The sequence below is a fragment of the Anomaloglossus baeobatrachus genome, chromosome 6, assembly GCF_048569485.1.
Source record: "Anomaloglossus baeobatrachus isolate aAnoBae1 chromosome 6, aAnoBae1.hap1, whole genome shotgun sequence".
In the NCBI taxonomy this organism is placed as follows: Eukaryota; Metazoa; Chordata; class Amphibia; order Anura; family Aromobatidae; genus Anomaloglossus; species Anomaloglossus baeobatrachus.
The window spans coordinates 526,817,174-526,834,187 of NC_134358.1; the positions used below are offsets into that span (position 1 = coordinate 526,817,174).

General features: G+C 51.3%; 1 protein-coding gene across 1 annotated transcript in view; it reads right to left on the reverse strand.

Moving 5' to 3' along the window:
* Positions 1-17,014, reverse strand: part of YME1L1 (YME1 like 1 ATPase) — a 171,705-nt gene that overhangs the window by 134,019 nt on the left and 20,672 nt on the right. Inside the window, exons 2-5 of the mRNA XM_075315530.1 lie at positions 14,190-14,321; positions 13,029-13,194; positions 11,637-11,729; positions 11,356-11,465 (exon numbers count right to left, since the gene is read on the reverse strand). Of these exons, the coding sequence (XP_075171645.1) occupies positions 11,356-11,465; positions 11,637-11,729; positions 13,029-13,194; positions 14,190-14,321 (501 nt within the window). The remainder of the gene's footprint in view (positions 1-11,355; positions 11,466-11,636; positions 11,730-13,028; positions 13,195-14,189; positions 14,322-17,014) is intronic.

Sequence of the window (17,014 nt, forward strand, 5' to 3'; positions counted from 1 at the left end):
CAGTTGTGGAGGACAAGTCCAGCCTATAGTGCCGAAAGAAAGTCCCAGGAGACGACCAAGTAGCCGCCCGACAGATCTGGTCAAGAGAGGCATCCGCCCTCTCCGCCCAAGACGTAGACACTGCTCTAGTGGAGTGTGCCCTGATGCCCGGAGGAGGAGTGGCGTCTTTAGCCGAGTACGCCAAACCGATGGCATCCCTGACCCATCTGGCCAAGGTAGCTTTAGAAGCCCCACGCCCCTTGGACTGCCCCTGAAAAGTGACAAACAGGACCTGAGACTTCCTCCATTCCCTAGTCCTATCTAGGTACGTGACTAAGGCCCTCCGGACATCCAACGTGTGTAACCGAGCCTCCGCCTCGTCCCGAGGGGGGTCACAGAGGGAAGGGAGCACGATCTCTTGGGACCTATGAAAAGGGGTAGAAACCTTGGGCAAGTAGAAAGGATCAGTCCGCAACACTACCCTATCATCCAGAATCTGGGTATAAGGGTGAACCACAGACAAGGCTTGGAGATCCCCCACCCGCCTGGCCGAGGTGAGCGCGACGAGGAGGAAAACCTTAAGTGACAGCAGTTTAAGAGGGACTTCCCCCAAGGGCTCAAACGGAGGCCCCGTGAGGGCATCCAACACTAAATTAAGGTCCCAAGGGGGAACCCTGGGAGCCCGAACAGGTACAGACTTGGACTTAGATTTAATGAACCGGCAAACCCATTCATTCTGCGCCAGACTACAATGAAACAGAGCCCCTAAGGCTGATACCTGCACCTTGAGCGTACTGGTGGAGAGCCCCAATTCCAACCCCTTCTGGAGGAATTCCAGAATAGCCGGGATAGGAGGGGGGCCCTCCGCCCGAGCCCCCGACTGAAGGAGAAAGCGCTTCCAGACCCTACCGTAAATGGCTGTGGTGACCGCTTTCCTACTGCGAAGAAGAGTATCGATTAAGCAAGAGGAAAACCCACGTCGAGCTAGCAGCCGCCGCTCAAACGCCAAGCCGTCAAATGGAGAGCCGGGTCGGGGGGGTGACGGACTGGGCCCTGGGACAGGAGATGAGGGGCGTCCGGGAGAACCCAAGGATCCCCCAGAGATAGTGTCCGCAGCCAGTAAAACCACGCCCGTTTTGGCCAGAAGGGGGCGATGAGAATAATCTCTGCCCTGTCGGTCCGGATTTTCCGGAGAACCGAAGGCAACAGGATCAGGGGAGGAAATGCGTACAGGAGGCCCTGAGACCAAGACATCTGGAAGGCATCGAGGGCAACAGGATCGTCTCGGGGGTTGAGAGAGCAGAACCTGTCCACTTTCCGATTTGCCCGGGTAGCGAACAGGTCCAGAACAGGGACACCCCATAGAAGCGTGATCTTGTGAAAGACCTCCGGGTCCAAGGACCACTCCCCCTGACGGAGACAGTGCCGGCTGAGGAAGTCTGCCTCCTCGTTGTCCGTCCCCTTGATATGAAGAGCTGTCAAGGAGGAGAGATGTTGTTCGGCCAGCTGGAAGATGTGCAAAGTCAGAGCCAGAAGAGAAGGGGATCTGGTGCCGCCCTGATGGTTGATGTACGCTACCGTCACCCTGTTGTCCGAAAGGATCCGAACATGGCGACCTTCCAAGAAGGGGAGGAACCCCTCTAGCGCCTTGAGAACCGCCATGAGCTCCCTGAAGTTGGAGGACTGTCTGACCAACTGAGCGTCCCAGGGACCCTGAAGCACCAGGTGGCGTAGATGGGCACCCCACCCCCAATGGCTGGCATCCGTGACTATCGTGTCCGTGACCGGGGAAAGCCAAGGAACCCCCATCCGGAGGTGAGAGGGGTCCTGCCACCAACCCAGGGAGTGCAAAGTGGCCGCAGACAGGGTCAAAAGCTTCTCCAAACAGCCCCCTAACAGTCTCTGAAACCGAAGGACCTCCATCTGGAGGATTCTGGAACGCAGTTGGGCCCACCACACTCCTGGGATGCAAGAGGTAAGAGCCCCGACCAGCGACATAGCTTGTCGCAAGGACATGCGAGGGCAACTTTTCACGGAAGAGAGAAAGGACAAGATCCTGGCGACCTTGTCCTCTGGCAGGTGGCACAACTGGCTGGTGGAGTCCAAGACGAGACCCAGGAAGACTTGACACTGGAGAGGCTGGAGTCTGGACTTCTGTCGATTCACCACCCACCCCAGTCCTTCTAGGATGGTGATGACCTTGGTCACGTGAGTCGCACAGAGAGACTCCGACTGACCCACTATCAGGAGGTCGTCCAGATACGGAACGATCAATATGTCCTGTTCCCTGACATGAGCCATGACCTCCGCGAGGACTTTGGTGAAGATCCGTGGGGCCATGGAAAGCCCGAATGGCAGTGCTGCGAATTGGAAGTGTCTCAGCCTCCCGGAGACGTGTAGTGCGAATCTGAGGAACCGCCGGTGAGCCGGAAAAATAGGGATGTGATAATAGGCGTCCTTCAAGTCGAGGACCGCCATGAAACACCCTGGATACAACAGTCTGACAGTCGACTTCATGGTCTCCATTTTGAAGGCTCGCTGTTCCAGATGCAAATTTAAGCTTCTCAGGTTGAAGATGGTGCGGAAGGTGGAGTCCGGCTTCCGAACCAGAAACAGAGTGGAGTAAAACCCCTCCCCTTCTTGACCTATGGGGACCTCCTGAACGACGTTCCTTGAGAGGAGAGTGAGCACTTCTACTTCCAAGGCCATCTGCCGCTCTGGGGACCGCAAGGACGTTAGTATGAGAGACCCCCGAGGGGGCGAACGGAAGTCCAATTTCAACCCCTCCTCCACAATCTGAAGGAGCCACCTGTTGGAGGAGATTGCCCGCCATGCATGGAGGAAGAGGGACAACCGACCCCCTACCTGATGATAGACGTCATTGAGAGGACTTGGGCTTATTATCGGAGTGCTTGCCGAAGAGAAAACCCGAGTTGTTCTTTCTACGGTCCTTCCACTGATCATGCGGTTTTTGAGACTTCTTTGCAAAAAACTGACGTCTCCGAAAGGGCCGGCTGCGAGAGGACGCCACCGGAAAAACTGGAAACCCCTGTTTCCTATCGGATGCTTTAGTGAGGAGGTCGTCCAGGCTAGAGCCAAAAAGATAGGCACCCTCACAAGGCATGCTGCAAAGCCGTCCCTTGGATTGGACATCACCCTTCCAAGTCTTCAGCCAGAGGGCCCGACGCGCTGAATTGGACAGCGCCGCCGACCTGGCGAACAGTCTTAAAGAATCAACCGAGGCATCAGCCAGAAAGGCAGCAGCACCCTGTATTAAGGGCAAGGACGAGATAATATCCTTCCTAGGAGCGTCATTGCGCAACTGGTCTTCCAACTGCTGAAGCCACACCATCAAAGACCGGGCAACACAGGCGCCGGTCACGGCCGGGCGCAAGCCACCCGCCGCAGACTCCCATGTACCTCTCAGAAAACCATCAGCCTTCCTATCCAGCTGATCCTTAAGGGACCCCAAGTCCTCAAACGGCAAGGTAGTGGAACGAGACGCCTTGGCAATAGCGACATCAATTTTCGGGGTCCTATCCCAAGAGGTAGACGCCTCCTCATCCACAGGGTACTTCCGTTTTAGGGAAGAGCTAAGATTCAACCTTTTGTCCATCTTTTTCCACTGGTCAGTAATGAGACCTTGAACCTTTTGGGGAATGGGAAACCCCTTACGCTTCCTGGAATCCAAGCCCCCAAACATGACATCCTGGGTAGATTCGGGCCCCCTGGAGTCCACTATGCCCATGGTCGAACGTACAGCCTTCACCAAAGGTCCCACGTCTGCTGTAGGGAAACAAGGACGACCACCCTCATCGGAAGAGGAAGAGGAGCCAGAATCGGAGGGGGAAGATCCCGAGGATCCCGACGACCGAGAGCCCCGGGCCGAACCCGCCGAGGTATCGGGAGTAGACTGCTTATGATGACGGGACTTCTTGCGCCTCCTGCCTCCCTTAAGGGATTTAAGGGACTCCTGTACTTCCGCCCTGATAATGGAGCGCAATTCAGAGGAGAACCCCGGCCCCTCTTTGAGCAGGGTCTGTTGGATACAGTCTGCACATAGGGCCTTGGTGTAATCCGAAGACAGGGAGGATTGGCATATGGCACATTCCTTGTGACGCTGCTTGGAGGCACTCTTTTTCGGTACCTAACAAGAGAGGGGACACGGAAACGGGGACTTAGAAACACGAAGACCACGAAGTCCACTCACCCCCACGACTCCAGGCAATACCGGATCAGGAGGCGGATTCCCCTTGGATCTCCTGGGACCCACCGACCGAACGCTGCCCGGGCTCGACACAGCCTTCCGGGAACGATCCGCTGAGCCGCGGTCCGAGCCACGCTGGGGCGACTCCTTGCGCTGCTCCTTGCTGCGGGGGGAATCTCCTGCCATAATGGAGGAGAAAAAACTCACCAGTCCCAAGCGCCGGCCAGATATACCTCTTTAGATGGGCGCCGCCATCTTGGATCCGAGTGCGCATGCGCACACCAGTCACTTCCTGGTCGCAGGGCGCACGGCATCCTGGAATCGCGTCACTTCCGGTCGGAGCGTCCAGCTTCACCCCGGCGTGCAGCACAGCAGGGACAAGCCTTCCAGCGGCCGCCGTGAGTGCGCACATCCCCGGAGCGACGCCGGGCCGAGCTCCCGCTCCAGGCCCGCGCCTCACCGCCGCAGAGGTCCGAGACCGAGGGGGGGTGCATCCAGGCCCGAGCACCGGCTTCAGGTAAGTACCAGGCTTCCACACCGGGCCGGACCTGGGACATCAATGGGTTGTCCATACCAGGACAGGAAACCAAACTGATGTGGAGGAGAGGTACCGCCTTTTTATCAGTGGGTTTCCTGTCCTGATGTGGGCGGAACCTATCTCTCATGTGGTGCTGTCATGGGCGGCAGGGAAAATCCTATTACCCAAACTATTGAAAGTCTTTGAGGTGGCGGAGGGGGAAGGTGTATTGCCTGAATCTATGAGAGAAGCAATAATAGTAGTAATTCCTAAGGAGGATAAAAATCCGAGGCTTCCAGACTCATATAGACCCATCTCGTTATTAACAGCGGACGTGAAGCTTCTGGCTAAGGTGTTGTCAAACCGGCTGACTGGAGTTATATCTAACCTAATCCATATGGACCAATCAGGGTTCATGGCCAATAGGTCGACAGCTGCTAATATCAGGAGATTGTACCTTAATCTACAGTTGCCGCCTGACAACCCTGGCCGGAGGGTGATCGCTTCGTTAGATGCCCAGAAAGCGTTCGATAGTGTTGAGTGGGGGTATCTGTGGAAAGTGTTGCAGCATATGGGTTTTGGCCCACGGTTTGTTAAGTGGGTGCAGCTGTTGTATAATAGGCCTACTGCTAAAGTTAGAGTTAACGGTATGACCTCCTCAGCGTTTGAGTTGCACCGGGGAACGAGACAGGGCTGCCCACTATCGCCGCTCCTATTTGCTATTGCAATAGAGCCTCTGGCGGCGGCCATTAGGAAAACAAAGGAGATCCATGGATTTAAGTATGGGCATTTAGAGGAGAAAATAGCTCTTTATGCTGGCGATTTATTACTTTTCTTGGGGGATCCATCAGCCTCATTGGATCATGCCATGCAGATAATAGAGAAATTTGGAGAAGTTTCGGGACTGACCATTAATTGGTCTAAATCGAGCCTCTTTAAGGTGGATGGGGAAGTAGCCTGGACAAATGAGGATACTGGGGCTAACAAATTGAAGAATGTGGACGAATTTAAATATCTAGGTATAAAGATATCTCTGCCAGTAGAAAAATACATACAGGTGAACTTATGGCCGCTCCTTAAAAAATTGAGAACCAAGGTGGATGCCTGGAACAAGCTACATTTGTCAGTTGTTGGAAGGGTTAATTTACTAAAGATGGTAGTAATGCCTAAACTCCTATACATACTGCACAATGCCCCTGTTTGTATTTCAAGGAAAAGATTTAAAGGGATAAACTCGCTGTTTAGGGACCTGGTGTGGGGTAAAAAGCAGCCTAGGGTGCGATTAGAGACTTTACAAAGGCCGAAGGATGAGGGGGGTCTAGCAATCCCAAATCCGGAATTGTATTATATAGCGGCGCAATGTCAACACCTCAGGGGTTGGTCTGATCGAGAGAAAGATGGGGGCATTAAAGAAGTACTGGAATACATAGTGGGTAGAAGTCCATTGGTAATGGGACTAGAGGATGGTGCGGTGGGGCTCCTGGGTAGAACATCTCCTACAATGGCACTTATAAATAAGACCTGGGATAGGCTGAAAAGGGTGAGAGGGGTGACCCGGTTAACCAAGTTTACACCTATCTGGGATAACAGTAATCTCCCGGAGATTCAGAAAATGGGGAATATTGAGGAGTGGAGACGCAAGGGTGTAATATACATGCATCAGATATTGGACGGAGGAATTGTGAAATCGTTCCCGCAGTTACAGAGTGAGTTTCAGTTACCGGCGTCCGGCTGGCTCCACTACAGACAATTAAAACATGCGATTGCAGCCCAAGCGGCTAAACAAAGTGTGGCCATACAGACTGACCTGGTACTGGAGTATGTGTGTAAGGGCGGAGGAAGCACTAAAGGGATCATTTCTGGCACGTATAAAGATATACTACATACCTTTCTGTTAGAATACCCAATTAAAACTAAATCTAAATGGGAGGAGGAAGTTGGGCCGATAACGGAGGAGGTGTGGGAGAGTATCCTGGAGTATGTCCCTAAACTTTCCATGAGCGAACCGGCCAGACTGTCTCCCCTATACGTGATTCACCGGGTATATAGGTCTCCCTTACTGATGTTTAAAATGGGGTTGAAAAGGAATTCGGAGTGTCCAAGGTGTCAGGGATCTGACGCAGGTATTTTTCACATGATATGGTCTTGTCCGAGACTGGTCTCCTTTTGGACTAAGGTTATCCACAAGATAGGAAGAACATATGGGTGTGTTCTCCCCAGGGAACCAGTGATCTGCCTATTGGGATATGTTGAGGAGCTTGGGGTGGAAAATACTATGAAAATTGTCATTGCTAGGCTGCTGTATGCGGCAAGAAAGCTAATCGCCAGGTCCTGGATTAAAAAAGACCCCCCGACCAGGGGAGAGTACATTAAAAGGGTGAAGTGTATTCTTCAGCTGGAACGGGGAGTGTATGAAAGAAGGGGGAATGTTAAAATGTTGGAGAAGCTCTGGTCTCCTTGGCTGCAATGCGGATAGGACGAGTGATGGACCAGTAAACTGATATGGGACGGGGATAGCCGTCTGAGACCTCTGATGTGTATGTTTTGTTTTATTTGTGTTACTAGTTGTTCCTCCTGCACAGCGGGATGGTTGCTATACTACAGTTGAAGGGTATTATAAGTGTGTACTATATGGGATGTAGTATCGGGGAGAAGTGTTGCTGCCGGGGTGGGGGAGGGGGCGGGAGGGGGAGTTAAAGGGGTAATAGATGTGATAAATTTAATTTGGATGCCGATTTGTTATTCTGTTGTATGTACTCTGTTTTAATAAAAAAGTATCTGATTTAAAAAAAAAAAAAAGTAATACTTTGTGCGGCCTCCGGAGGCATAGCCTATACACCCAATTGTCTGGGTCTCCCAATAGAGCGACAAAGAAATCCTGCGGATAACAAGAGAATTAGCTGAAGCCACCGCCGTGCGGTGAGCAGCCTCTAGCATTGCAGACATGGCATAAGATGAAAAAGCTGAAGCCTGAGAGGTTAAGGTAACCATCTCAGGCATAGATTCCTTGGTGAGGGAATGCATCTCCTCCAGAGAAGCAGAGATGGCTTTGAGAGCCCACACTGCTGCAAAAGTCGGGGAAAACGCGGCCCCCGCAGCTTCATACACAGATTTGGCCAAAAGGTCAATCTGACGGTCAGTGGAATCCTTAAGTGAGGTGCCGTCAGCCACCGACACAACGGTCCGGGCTGAGAGCCTAGACACCGGAGGGTCTACCTTTGGGGAGTGAGACCACTCCTTGACCACCTCAGGTGGAAATGGAAACCGATCATCAGAACCACGCTTTGGAAAGCGTTTGTCAGGGCAGGCCCTGGGCTTGGTCACAGCGGTCTGAAAACTGGAGTGGTTAAAAGAACACACTCTTCACTCTCTTAGGCGAGGTAAACTGATGTTTTTCTGCCAAAGAGGGTTGCTGCTCTGAGACTGGCGGATTGAGATCCAGCACAGAATTAATGGACGCAATCAAGTCACTAAAATCTGAGTCACCCTCAGAGAAATCGATGGGATACATAGCCTCCGAGCCACCCGTGAGGGCATCCTCCTCATCTTGCGAGTCAGCTCTTGAGACAGAGCCGTGGGATGAGGAGGGGGAGGAAACCCTGCGCCTTCTCTTAGAAGGACGGGGTCTGGGACCTGATGATGAATCCTCTGTGAGCTCTGATGGACGGAGGTCAGAGGATAGGAATCCTCTGTCAAGAGCATTAGAGGCTCCCTGTGAGGAGGGCTGATGCATATTCAAAGTCCTGGACAAAAGTCCCATGGACTCAGCAAATGACTGGGATATGGACCTAGAAAAGGACTCTACCCAGGCCGGGGGTTCAGCCACAGGTGCAGCAGCAGCCTGAGAGACCACTGGGGGTGAGACTCCAGGCTGTGGCACCGCCAAGTTAGAGCAACCATCACAGTGTGGATAAGTGCTCGGCTCAGGCAGCAGGAGCTTACATGCAGTGCATACAGAATAAAGCTTTGGAGCCTTGCTCCTTGTGTGAGACATGCTGCTGGAGTGGGGGCTTTGCAGAGAATGAACCCCAGGGAGAATATACAGAGGTCCACAACCGGAGACCGGCTGTGGCTTACCAGACCGCTTGGTGCGGTTGTTGTGTGCCCTCCAGATCCCGAAGCCCGATCCCCCAGTGCACAGCACCTCAGCAAAGATGCAGAGTGCAGAATGTCCTAGAGCAGAGTAAACTCTGCGTGAGAAATGGCCGCCGGAGCGAGAAGAGGGGGCGGGACTAGGGGGCGTTCCTATAGGAGAGCGGGAACTGGAGGGCTATAGAGACCTGCAGGGGAGGAGGGACGCCCCAGCAGTGGGGAGTGTCCCTCCCCTGTGTAGAACGGCCACCGGGAGGAGCCGAGCCTGTCCCTCTGCATGAGTGACATGCGAGGGCAGGAAAACGAAACTAGGCCTCCGGCGAAGCCGGGGCCTAAATTTAAGCGGCGAGGCCAACAAGCAGGCACCATCGGCGCGGTTCTCAGGCAAAAGCTAGAGAACCCGCCGGAAAAGGCAAAATAATCATATACAGCATACTCTCCCCATACAATAAAGAACCGGGACCCCCAACACATAAACGTCTCAGGTACTTAGCTGCTGAGACGCAGGGCCAGGTCCCTGGGGATGAGTGTTCCGGTCCAACAGGATCCTCAAGGGGCTGTGGATGGAGACCGGACTCCTGCCAGGCATGGAGACCGTGCTGGCTCCCACTTCAAGCCAGAGCCCAGGAGGGATGGTGAAGGAGCGCGGCATGTAAGGCTCCAGCCTTGGAAATCAACCTTAACAACACCGCCGACACAGTGGGGTGAGAAGGGACATGCCGGGAGTCCAGACTTGGACCCGCTTTTCTTCAAACTCTTTCCAAAAATCAAACAAATCAGATGAGAATGCATGTGTGGATGTATGCCTCCTGAACACAAAGCGATAAACTGGCTAGATCTGGTTCTCCAGGGGGTGTATAAGCTCAGAGGGAGGAGCTACACTTTTGAGTGTAGTACTTTGTGTGTCCTCCGGTGGCAGAAGCTAAACACCCATGGTCTGGGTCTCCCATAGGAACGATAAAGAAAGAAAAAATAGCTTCCTGAATCTGTTTTGCAGCAGTTGGACAACGGATTTTTTTTTACATATCAGAACTGACGAGTGCATTCTGAGATTTTGTTCCCATGGTTCAGTGTTCCCACGTGTAAAGATGCAAGTCTGAATTGTGACACTGACGTACAGAGGTTCGCGTGCAGCCCGTTGTGACGAAATATGCTCATCTGAACTCAGCCCTAAATGGCGGGGATTTGGGTTGTTTGAGCAAGCATAGCATCAGAACAGCATTAGGATAAGTGCAGCCTGGGACACATGGCTTCCTTATCTGTCTGCAGGTTTTTGCCATCTCATCTAAGATCAGCAGGACAGGCAAAGAGACCCTGAATTCAATGATGTATCACTTAGATTAGTGGCTGCAGCCATTCTGACACAGTGAAAGATTTCAGATTTTGCATGTAACAGAGCTCTGAGCGCTGCCCCCGCCCACTCCAGGCTTTCAGTGTACATTTCCATAGACAGAAGCTGCTAATCAAGAGGGGCAGAGTGTGCTGCTGAGACTCACTATAGATAAAGATAAGAGGCTTAAGGTACCGTCACACTAAGCAACTTACCAGCGATCCCAACAACGATAGGGATCGCTGGTAAGTTGCTAGGAGGTTGCTGGTGAGCTGTCACACTGCGACGCTCCAGCGATCCCACCAGCAACCTGACCTGGCAGGGATCGCTGGAGCGTGGCTACACCAGTTGCTGGTGAGCTCACAAGCAACCAGTGACCAGCTACACGTGCAGAGAGCAGGGAGCAGCGCACACTGAGCGCTGGCTCCTTGCTCTCCTAGCTACAGCACACATGGGGTTAATTACCTGATGTGTGCTGCAGCTAAATGTGCACAGAGCAGGGAGCAGTGCACAATGCTGAGCGCTGGCTCCCTGCTCTCCTACTTACAGCACACATCAGGTTAATTAACCCGATGTGTCCTGCAGCTAGCTACATGTGCACAGAGCAGGAGCCGGCAGCACAGGCAGTGAGAGCGGGGGAGGCTGGTATCAAAGGTAAATATCGGGTAACCAAGGACAGGGCTTCTTGGTTACCCGATGTTTACATTGGTTACCAGCCTCCGCAGAAGCTGGCTCCCTGCTCACTGCACATTAGTTGTTGCTGTCTCGCTGTCACACACAGCGATCTGTGCTTCACAGCGGGACAGCAACAACTAAAAAATGGCCCAGGACATTCAGCAACAACCAACGACCTCACAGCAGGGGCCAGGTTGTTGCTGGATGTCACACACAGCAACATCGCTAGCAACGTCACAAAAGTTGTTCGTTAGCAGCGATGTTGCTTAGTGTGACGGGGCCTTTAAGCTAACACTGCAGGTAAATTAAAAAAAAAAAACAAAAAAAAAACAAAACCTGAGATAACACAGACACAGGGATGAAGTCTGTTTTAACTCTTGCAGCATGCTGTCTTCAAATTACATTGCAGAAACCTGCTGACAGAGTCCCTTTAAATGTCCTATTGGGGTCATAAAAGGGTTAAACCACCAATTGATTGCACAAGAATCTCTCAGACATACATCTGATCATCGTGATCTATACAACATATAAGGAGACTGCGATATCCATACATGCCTTCATGAAGGAGGGAGCGGCATTTTCAGCAGCAGCAATGCGCTCGGAGGTGGATTGCAGACGTCGCTCTCTGGTTTTCAAGGTCTTGAATCCTCGAGACTGTATGTAACCTGAGGACAGGTATATGTAAGTCACATTATAGCCGCAAGTCTTACATCAGCGGTTGCATCTTCCTAGAATTTACTTTCCGCTGATGTTTGATAATGAAGCGTCTATATAAGATCATTTCAAGAGGAAAAGCAGCAAGACCTGAAAATCTGGAAATATACAAGTCATCTTACCCGGCCATCGCTGTAGGTCTGCGCTGACTTGTTTTAGCGGACTTGGCTGTTGTATAGAAAGTGGTCGCAGAGCATGAAATGTATTAGGGTAGCCTTACAAAAGAAAAAAAAAACAAAAATTAATACATTTTGTGCCTCCAGCGCTTCTTTTTACCAAGTTAAATGATTAGACAAGTTTCCACAAGTTTGTAGAGATCAATCACAGTCATGGAGCCTGAGTGAAGGACTCGGGCAATTGAAGAGACTTTACTGCAGAGGAGATTCCTAACAGACAGCCTAATGGGGAAACACAGTTGCCGAAGTTTCTTGTTAAAGGGGGTTTCCCGCATTCAGGAAAATTATTCCCAAATGCTCTAGTCTAAAATACATAATTAGACGAAATAGACCAGATACTTGTCCTCCCCGAGGTAGACAGCCCATGCCAAGCTCAGGGATTGGCTGCAGCAGTCATACACGCCGCTGACGTGACGTTATCGCTGACCAGGGACGGGAAGCCGGCACTGGAACCAGGAAGAACGAAAATCAGCTTTATGTGATATTATACAGCTTTGGGGGTTATTTTACTTGCACAAACAAGGCTGATACCTCAGAGGTGCAATAGGAACATAGAATTATTACTAGTGATGAGTGAGCATTACCATGCTTGGGTGCTTGTAACTAGTGATGAGTGAGTACTACCATGCTCGGAAGCTCAGTACTCGGAACTAGTGATGAGTGAGCACTACCATGCTCTACTGCTCGGTACTCGCAACCAACAGTTGGTCGCTTGAACAGGTGTCACATAATGGAAGTCAATAAGGGAACATATTTCCAGAAGATTTTCAGAAAAAAAATACTCAAGTTTCCTTATGGACTTCCATAATATTCGGTATGCAAGTCGCATCTGTCTGAGCGTCCGATTGCTGGTTACAAGTACAGAGCACGAGAGCATGGCAGTGCTCGCTCATCACTATTTGTTATATGCTGGTCACTACTTCTCAATTCTCCAAGAATATCGAATGAAAAGGAATATGTAACCAGTGCAGCCGATCACCGGCAGCAGAAGAGATCCTCTACACAACCAGTGATGCCGGCAGCAGAAGTGATCCTCTACACAGCCAATGATGCGGCTGCACTGGTGTCATGTCCAGGCAACATCAGTACTTTACCAACAGGAGATCAGGGAGAAGAGTATTTCTTCTCTAATTTTACTTGTCCAATAATGATGATGCGGGTCACCACTCAAAACAGAAGGCTGGAGACAAGTGCGCTCGGCTGCATTCAGCATTCCCACAGGAGTGAATAGAGAGGCATCTAGGAGTGATCACCGCTCCATATAGAGCAGCCATGGCACCAGGCAGGACCAGAGGGACGGAACAGACTATAAGCTTGTGGACTACAACCAGCACTCACCATTTTTGTTTTCAAAGAAAGACTCGGCAGACACGTGTGATGTGTGCCAGCGGGGGGAGGTTTTCTTGTTATCGGAGAAGAAGCCGGGTAGAAGCTTGTTTAGAAGTGTATCAAGGTCTGTAGTCCTCAACTCGGACAAACCCAGGTCTCTGAGGTTTAAAAGAGGCTGAGAAAAAAAAGGGATGAAGTTTTATGCTAAATTGACAAATCTGCCAAAACACCACTAATATTTAAGCATTAGCAATAGGTTTTAGAAAACATAGCAAATATTTACTTGTTGGGATGGAATTAAAGGGTTATCCTCATCATTATCGTGTTAAATAGGTAATTTGCAAAGTTGTGTAATCCCCCCGCTTATTAAAAATCCTTTCCATTCTCAAGTTGCTAGGTTACCGGCCACCTCTACAATCTATCAGCGGGGGGTGGTCTCATAGGCAAGGAGCCCCAATGTTACAAGCGCGTTGTGTTACAGCCTTTAAGTGGCGCCCCGAAGCCGGTCCCACTTCCCCGAAGCCGGTCCCACTTCCCCTCACTCATCCAATGCTGCAGAGGCAAAGCAGCATGGGAGAGAAGACCAGTTAAATTGGCAGCTCAACCATGTAGCTGGGCCAAACCGGCAGTGTTCAGGAGCATACCAACCCACTGCAAACAGTAGGTCAGGAGGCAGAGCTGGCTGTTAGTCAACGCCAGGGTGCGGTTACAGCTGCCAGTGATTATGCACTGAGCGATGACAAACTGCACCAGTGCCACCCCTATGACTGAAAGCTAAATTCTGCCGAGAGGATTTCAGTTAATTTCCTCCAGCAGCGAGGCTCGCCGTGCGGGCAGAACACAGTTAACCCACAGATTAACGCCAAATCTCCAGCGGTTTTTGTTTTACACCTCAGGCTCTCTTTATAAAGGGTTGTCAACTACTAGTAAAAATAGGGTCATCTATATAAGATCAGTTGAGGTAGAACACACTGTCTGCAATCAGGTTTTTGTAGATCAGTCCAAACGTACAATTAATGTAGTTGGAACAGCACAGCTCTGTTCACCATGCTGCAGCCATTCTCAGGTGCTGCAGCTCAGCTCTTATTAAAGTGATTGGGATCTAAGCTTCAGTACTGGATAACTCCTTAGACAATGAAGTGCAGGGAATTCTCTGAGAATAGGACATACCTCGGCGCTGTACGGTTCGGTGTCGGGAGTCACTTCACGCTGCAGAACGGGAATAGAAGAGGAGCTGGGAAAATACACTGCAGTCTTGGGAGAGTGGAAGGCAGTAATGAGGTGGCTTAATGGTATTGTAACCTATGGAGAAGAAAACAGGCAAATATGAAAAAGTCCAATATGGAGCTAAAATGCAAATATATTTAAAGGAACCTGTCAGGTGCAATATGCACACAGTAGCACGAGCAGTTCTGGGTGTATATTGCTAATCCCTGCCTAACCATCCCTGTATACACTAAAGAGATCTTGATAAAAAGTATTTCTAAAGATCCCATATAATATGCTAATGAGTGAAGGGACTAGTCACAAGGGCGTTAGTTCCTCTGCCTAGTCGGCCTCCTTAGCATGTTAGTATGCCCCTGTGTGCGTGATAACATGCTAATGAATGTGCAGTGTCAGAGGCATAGTCGTGCTCACCTCTCCGCTGCCATTGTGTCAGACTCCTGGATTTCGGCACAGTGTGCGTGATCCTGGACTTTCGGTCATGCGCACTAAACGAGTTTGAAGCCTGGATGCGTACACCCAGCTTCATAGTGCGCATGACTGAAGCTCCAGGATGACGCACACCGAGCCGAAATCCAGGAGTCGGTCGCGGCGGCAGGAGAGAGCGGTGAGCGCAACCATGTGTGAGTGCCTCTGACACTGTACATTCATTAGCATGTTAGTACACTCACAGAGGTATGCTTACATGCTAGGGGGGCCAACTAGCCAGGGGAACTAACGCCCTTGTGACTAGTCCCTGCGCTCATTAGCATATCATAAAGGATTTTCTAAAGATCTCTTTATCTATGCTAGTGTATACAGGGACGATTAGGCAAGGATTAATAATATGCACCCAGAACTGCTCGTGATTTTGGGTGCATAATGCGCCTGACAGGTTCCTTTAACATAACATAATATATTGATCACTGAGAATCTGGAAATAAATACACAGGGTCCCATAATTACAAATTATAAAAAAAATCTATAATTGTATATAATTATATATATATATATATATATATATATATATATATATATATATATATATATATATATATACATACATACATACATACACACATACTAGAAGGTGGCCCGATTCTACTATTCTAGAATTTACGTATTGTGTAGTTCATGTATGATTTTTGTTATATAATATAATATAAAATATATATATATATATATATATATATATATAATATATATGAGATGTTGTTGTGTGTAGTTACCAAGTGTTTGTGTAGGCGCTGTACATGTTCTGGGTGTTGTCTGGGTGTGGCGGGGGGTGAGAGCGGTGTTGTATGTGTGTTGCGTGTGTTGCGTTGTTTGTGGAGCGCTGTGTGTCTGTAGCGTTGTGTGTGTGTTGCGCGGTTTGTGTGTGTGTGGTGTGTTTTGGGGGGAGGTATGTTTTGTGCAATGTGTGTGTTGTGCGGTATGTGCGTATATTTGTGTGTGCCGCGGTGTTTGTGTGTTGGGTGTTGTGTGTGTGCAGCGTTGTCTGTGTGTGTGGGTGTCTGTGTAGGGCAGTAGTTTATGGTTCCCAGTGTGTGTGTGTGTGGTGTGGTGTGTTGTGCAGTGCGCGCGTGTGTGTGTGTGTGTGTGTGTGTGTGTGTGTGTGTGTGCGCATTAGCCTCTCTTCTCTCAGCCTACCTCTCCCAGCCTCCCTCCTCCCAGCCTCCCTCTCCCAGCCTCCCCAAGCATCAGCCTCCACCAGCATCAGCCTCTCTCCTTCCAGCCTCCCCAGCATCAGCCTCCGCCAGCATCAGCCTCTCTCCTTCCAGCCTCTTCCAGCATCAGCCTCCCTCTCCCAGCCTTCCCCAGGATCAGCCTCTCTCCTCCAAGCCTCCGTCCTCCCAGCCTTCCGCAGCATCAGCTTTCCCCTCCCAGCCTCCCTCAGCATCAGCCTTCCCCAGCATCAGCCTCTCTCTTCCCAGCCTCAGCCTCTCTCCTTCCAGCCTCCCCCAGCATCAGCCTCTCTCCTTCCAGCTTCCCTCAGCATCAGCCTCCCCTTCCCAGCCTTCCCGAGGATCAGCCTCCCTCCTCCCAGCCTCCCCCTCCCAGCCTCCCTCAGCATCAGCCTTCCACTCCCAGTCTCCCCCAGCATCAGCCTCCCCAAGCATCAGCCTCCACCAGCATCAGCCTCTCTCCTTCCAGCCTCCCCCAGCATCACCCTCCCCTTCCCAGCCTTCCCCAGGATCAGCCTCTCTCCTCCCAGCCTCCTTCCTCCCAGCCTCCCTCAGCATCAGCCTTCCGCTCCCAGTCTCCCCCAGCATCAGCCTCCCCAAGCATCAGCCTCCACCAGCATCAGCCTCTTTCCTTCCAGCCTCCCCCAGCATCAGCCTCTCTCCTTCCAGCCTCCATCAGCATCAGCCTCCCGTTCCAGCCTTCCCCAGGATCAGCCTCTCTCCTCCCAGCCTCCTTCCTCCCAGCCTCCCTCAGCATCAGCCTTCCCCTCCCAGTCTCCCCCAGCATCAGCCTCCCCAAGCATCAGCCTCCACCAGCATTAGCCTCACTCCTTCCAGCCTCCCCCAGCATCAGCCTCCCCAAGCATCAGCCTCCACCAGCATCAGCCTCCACCAGCATCAGCCTCCCTCAGCATCAGCCTCCCCCTCCCAGCCTCCCCCAGCATCAGCCTCTCTCCTCCCAGCCTTCCCCATGATCAGCCTCTCTGCTCCCAGCCTCCTCCAGCACGCCGTGCTCCTCTGCCGACACTCACACACCCGATCGCATCCACTCACACACACCCGATCGCATCCACTCACACACACAGACACTGACGATATCGCACATAC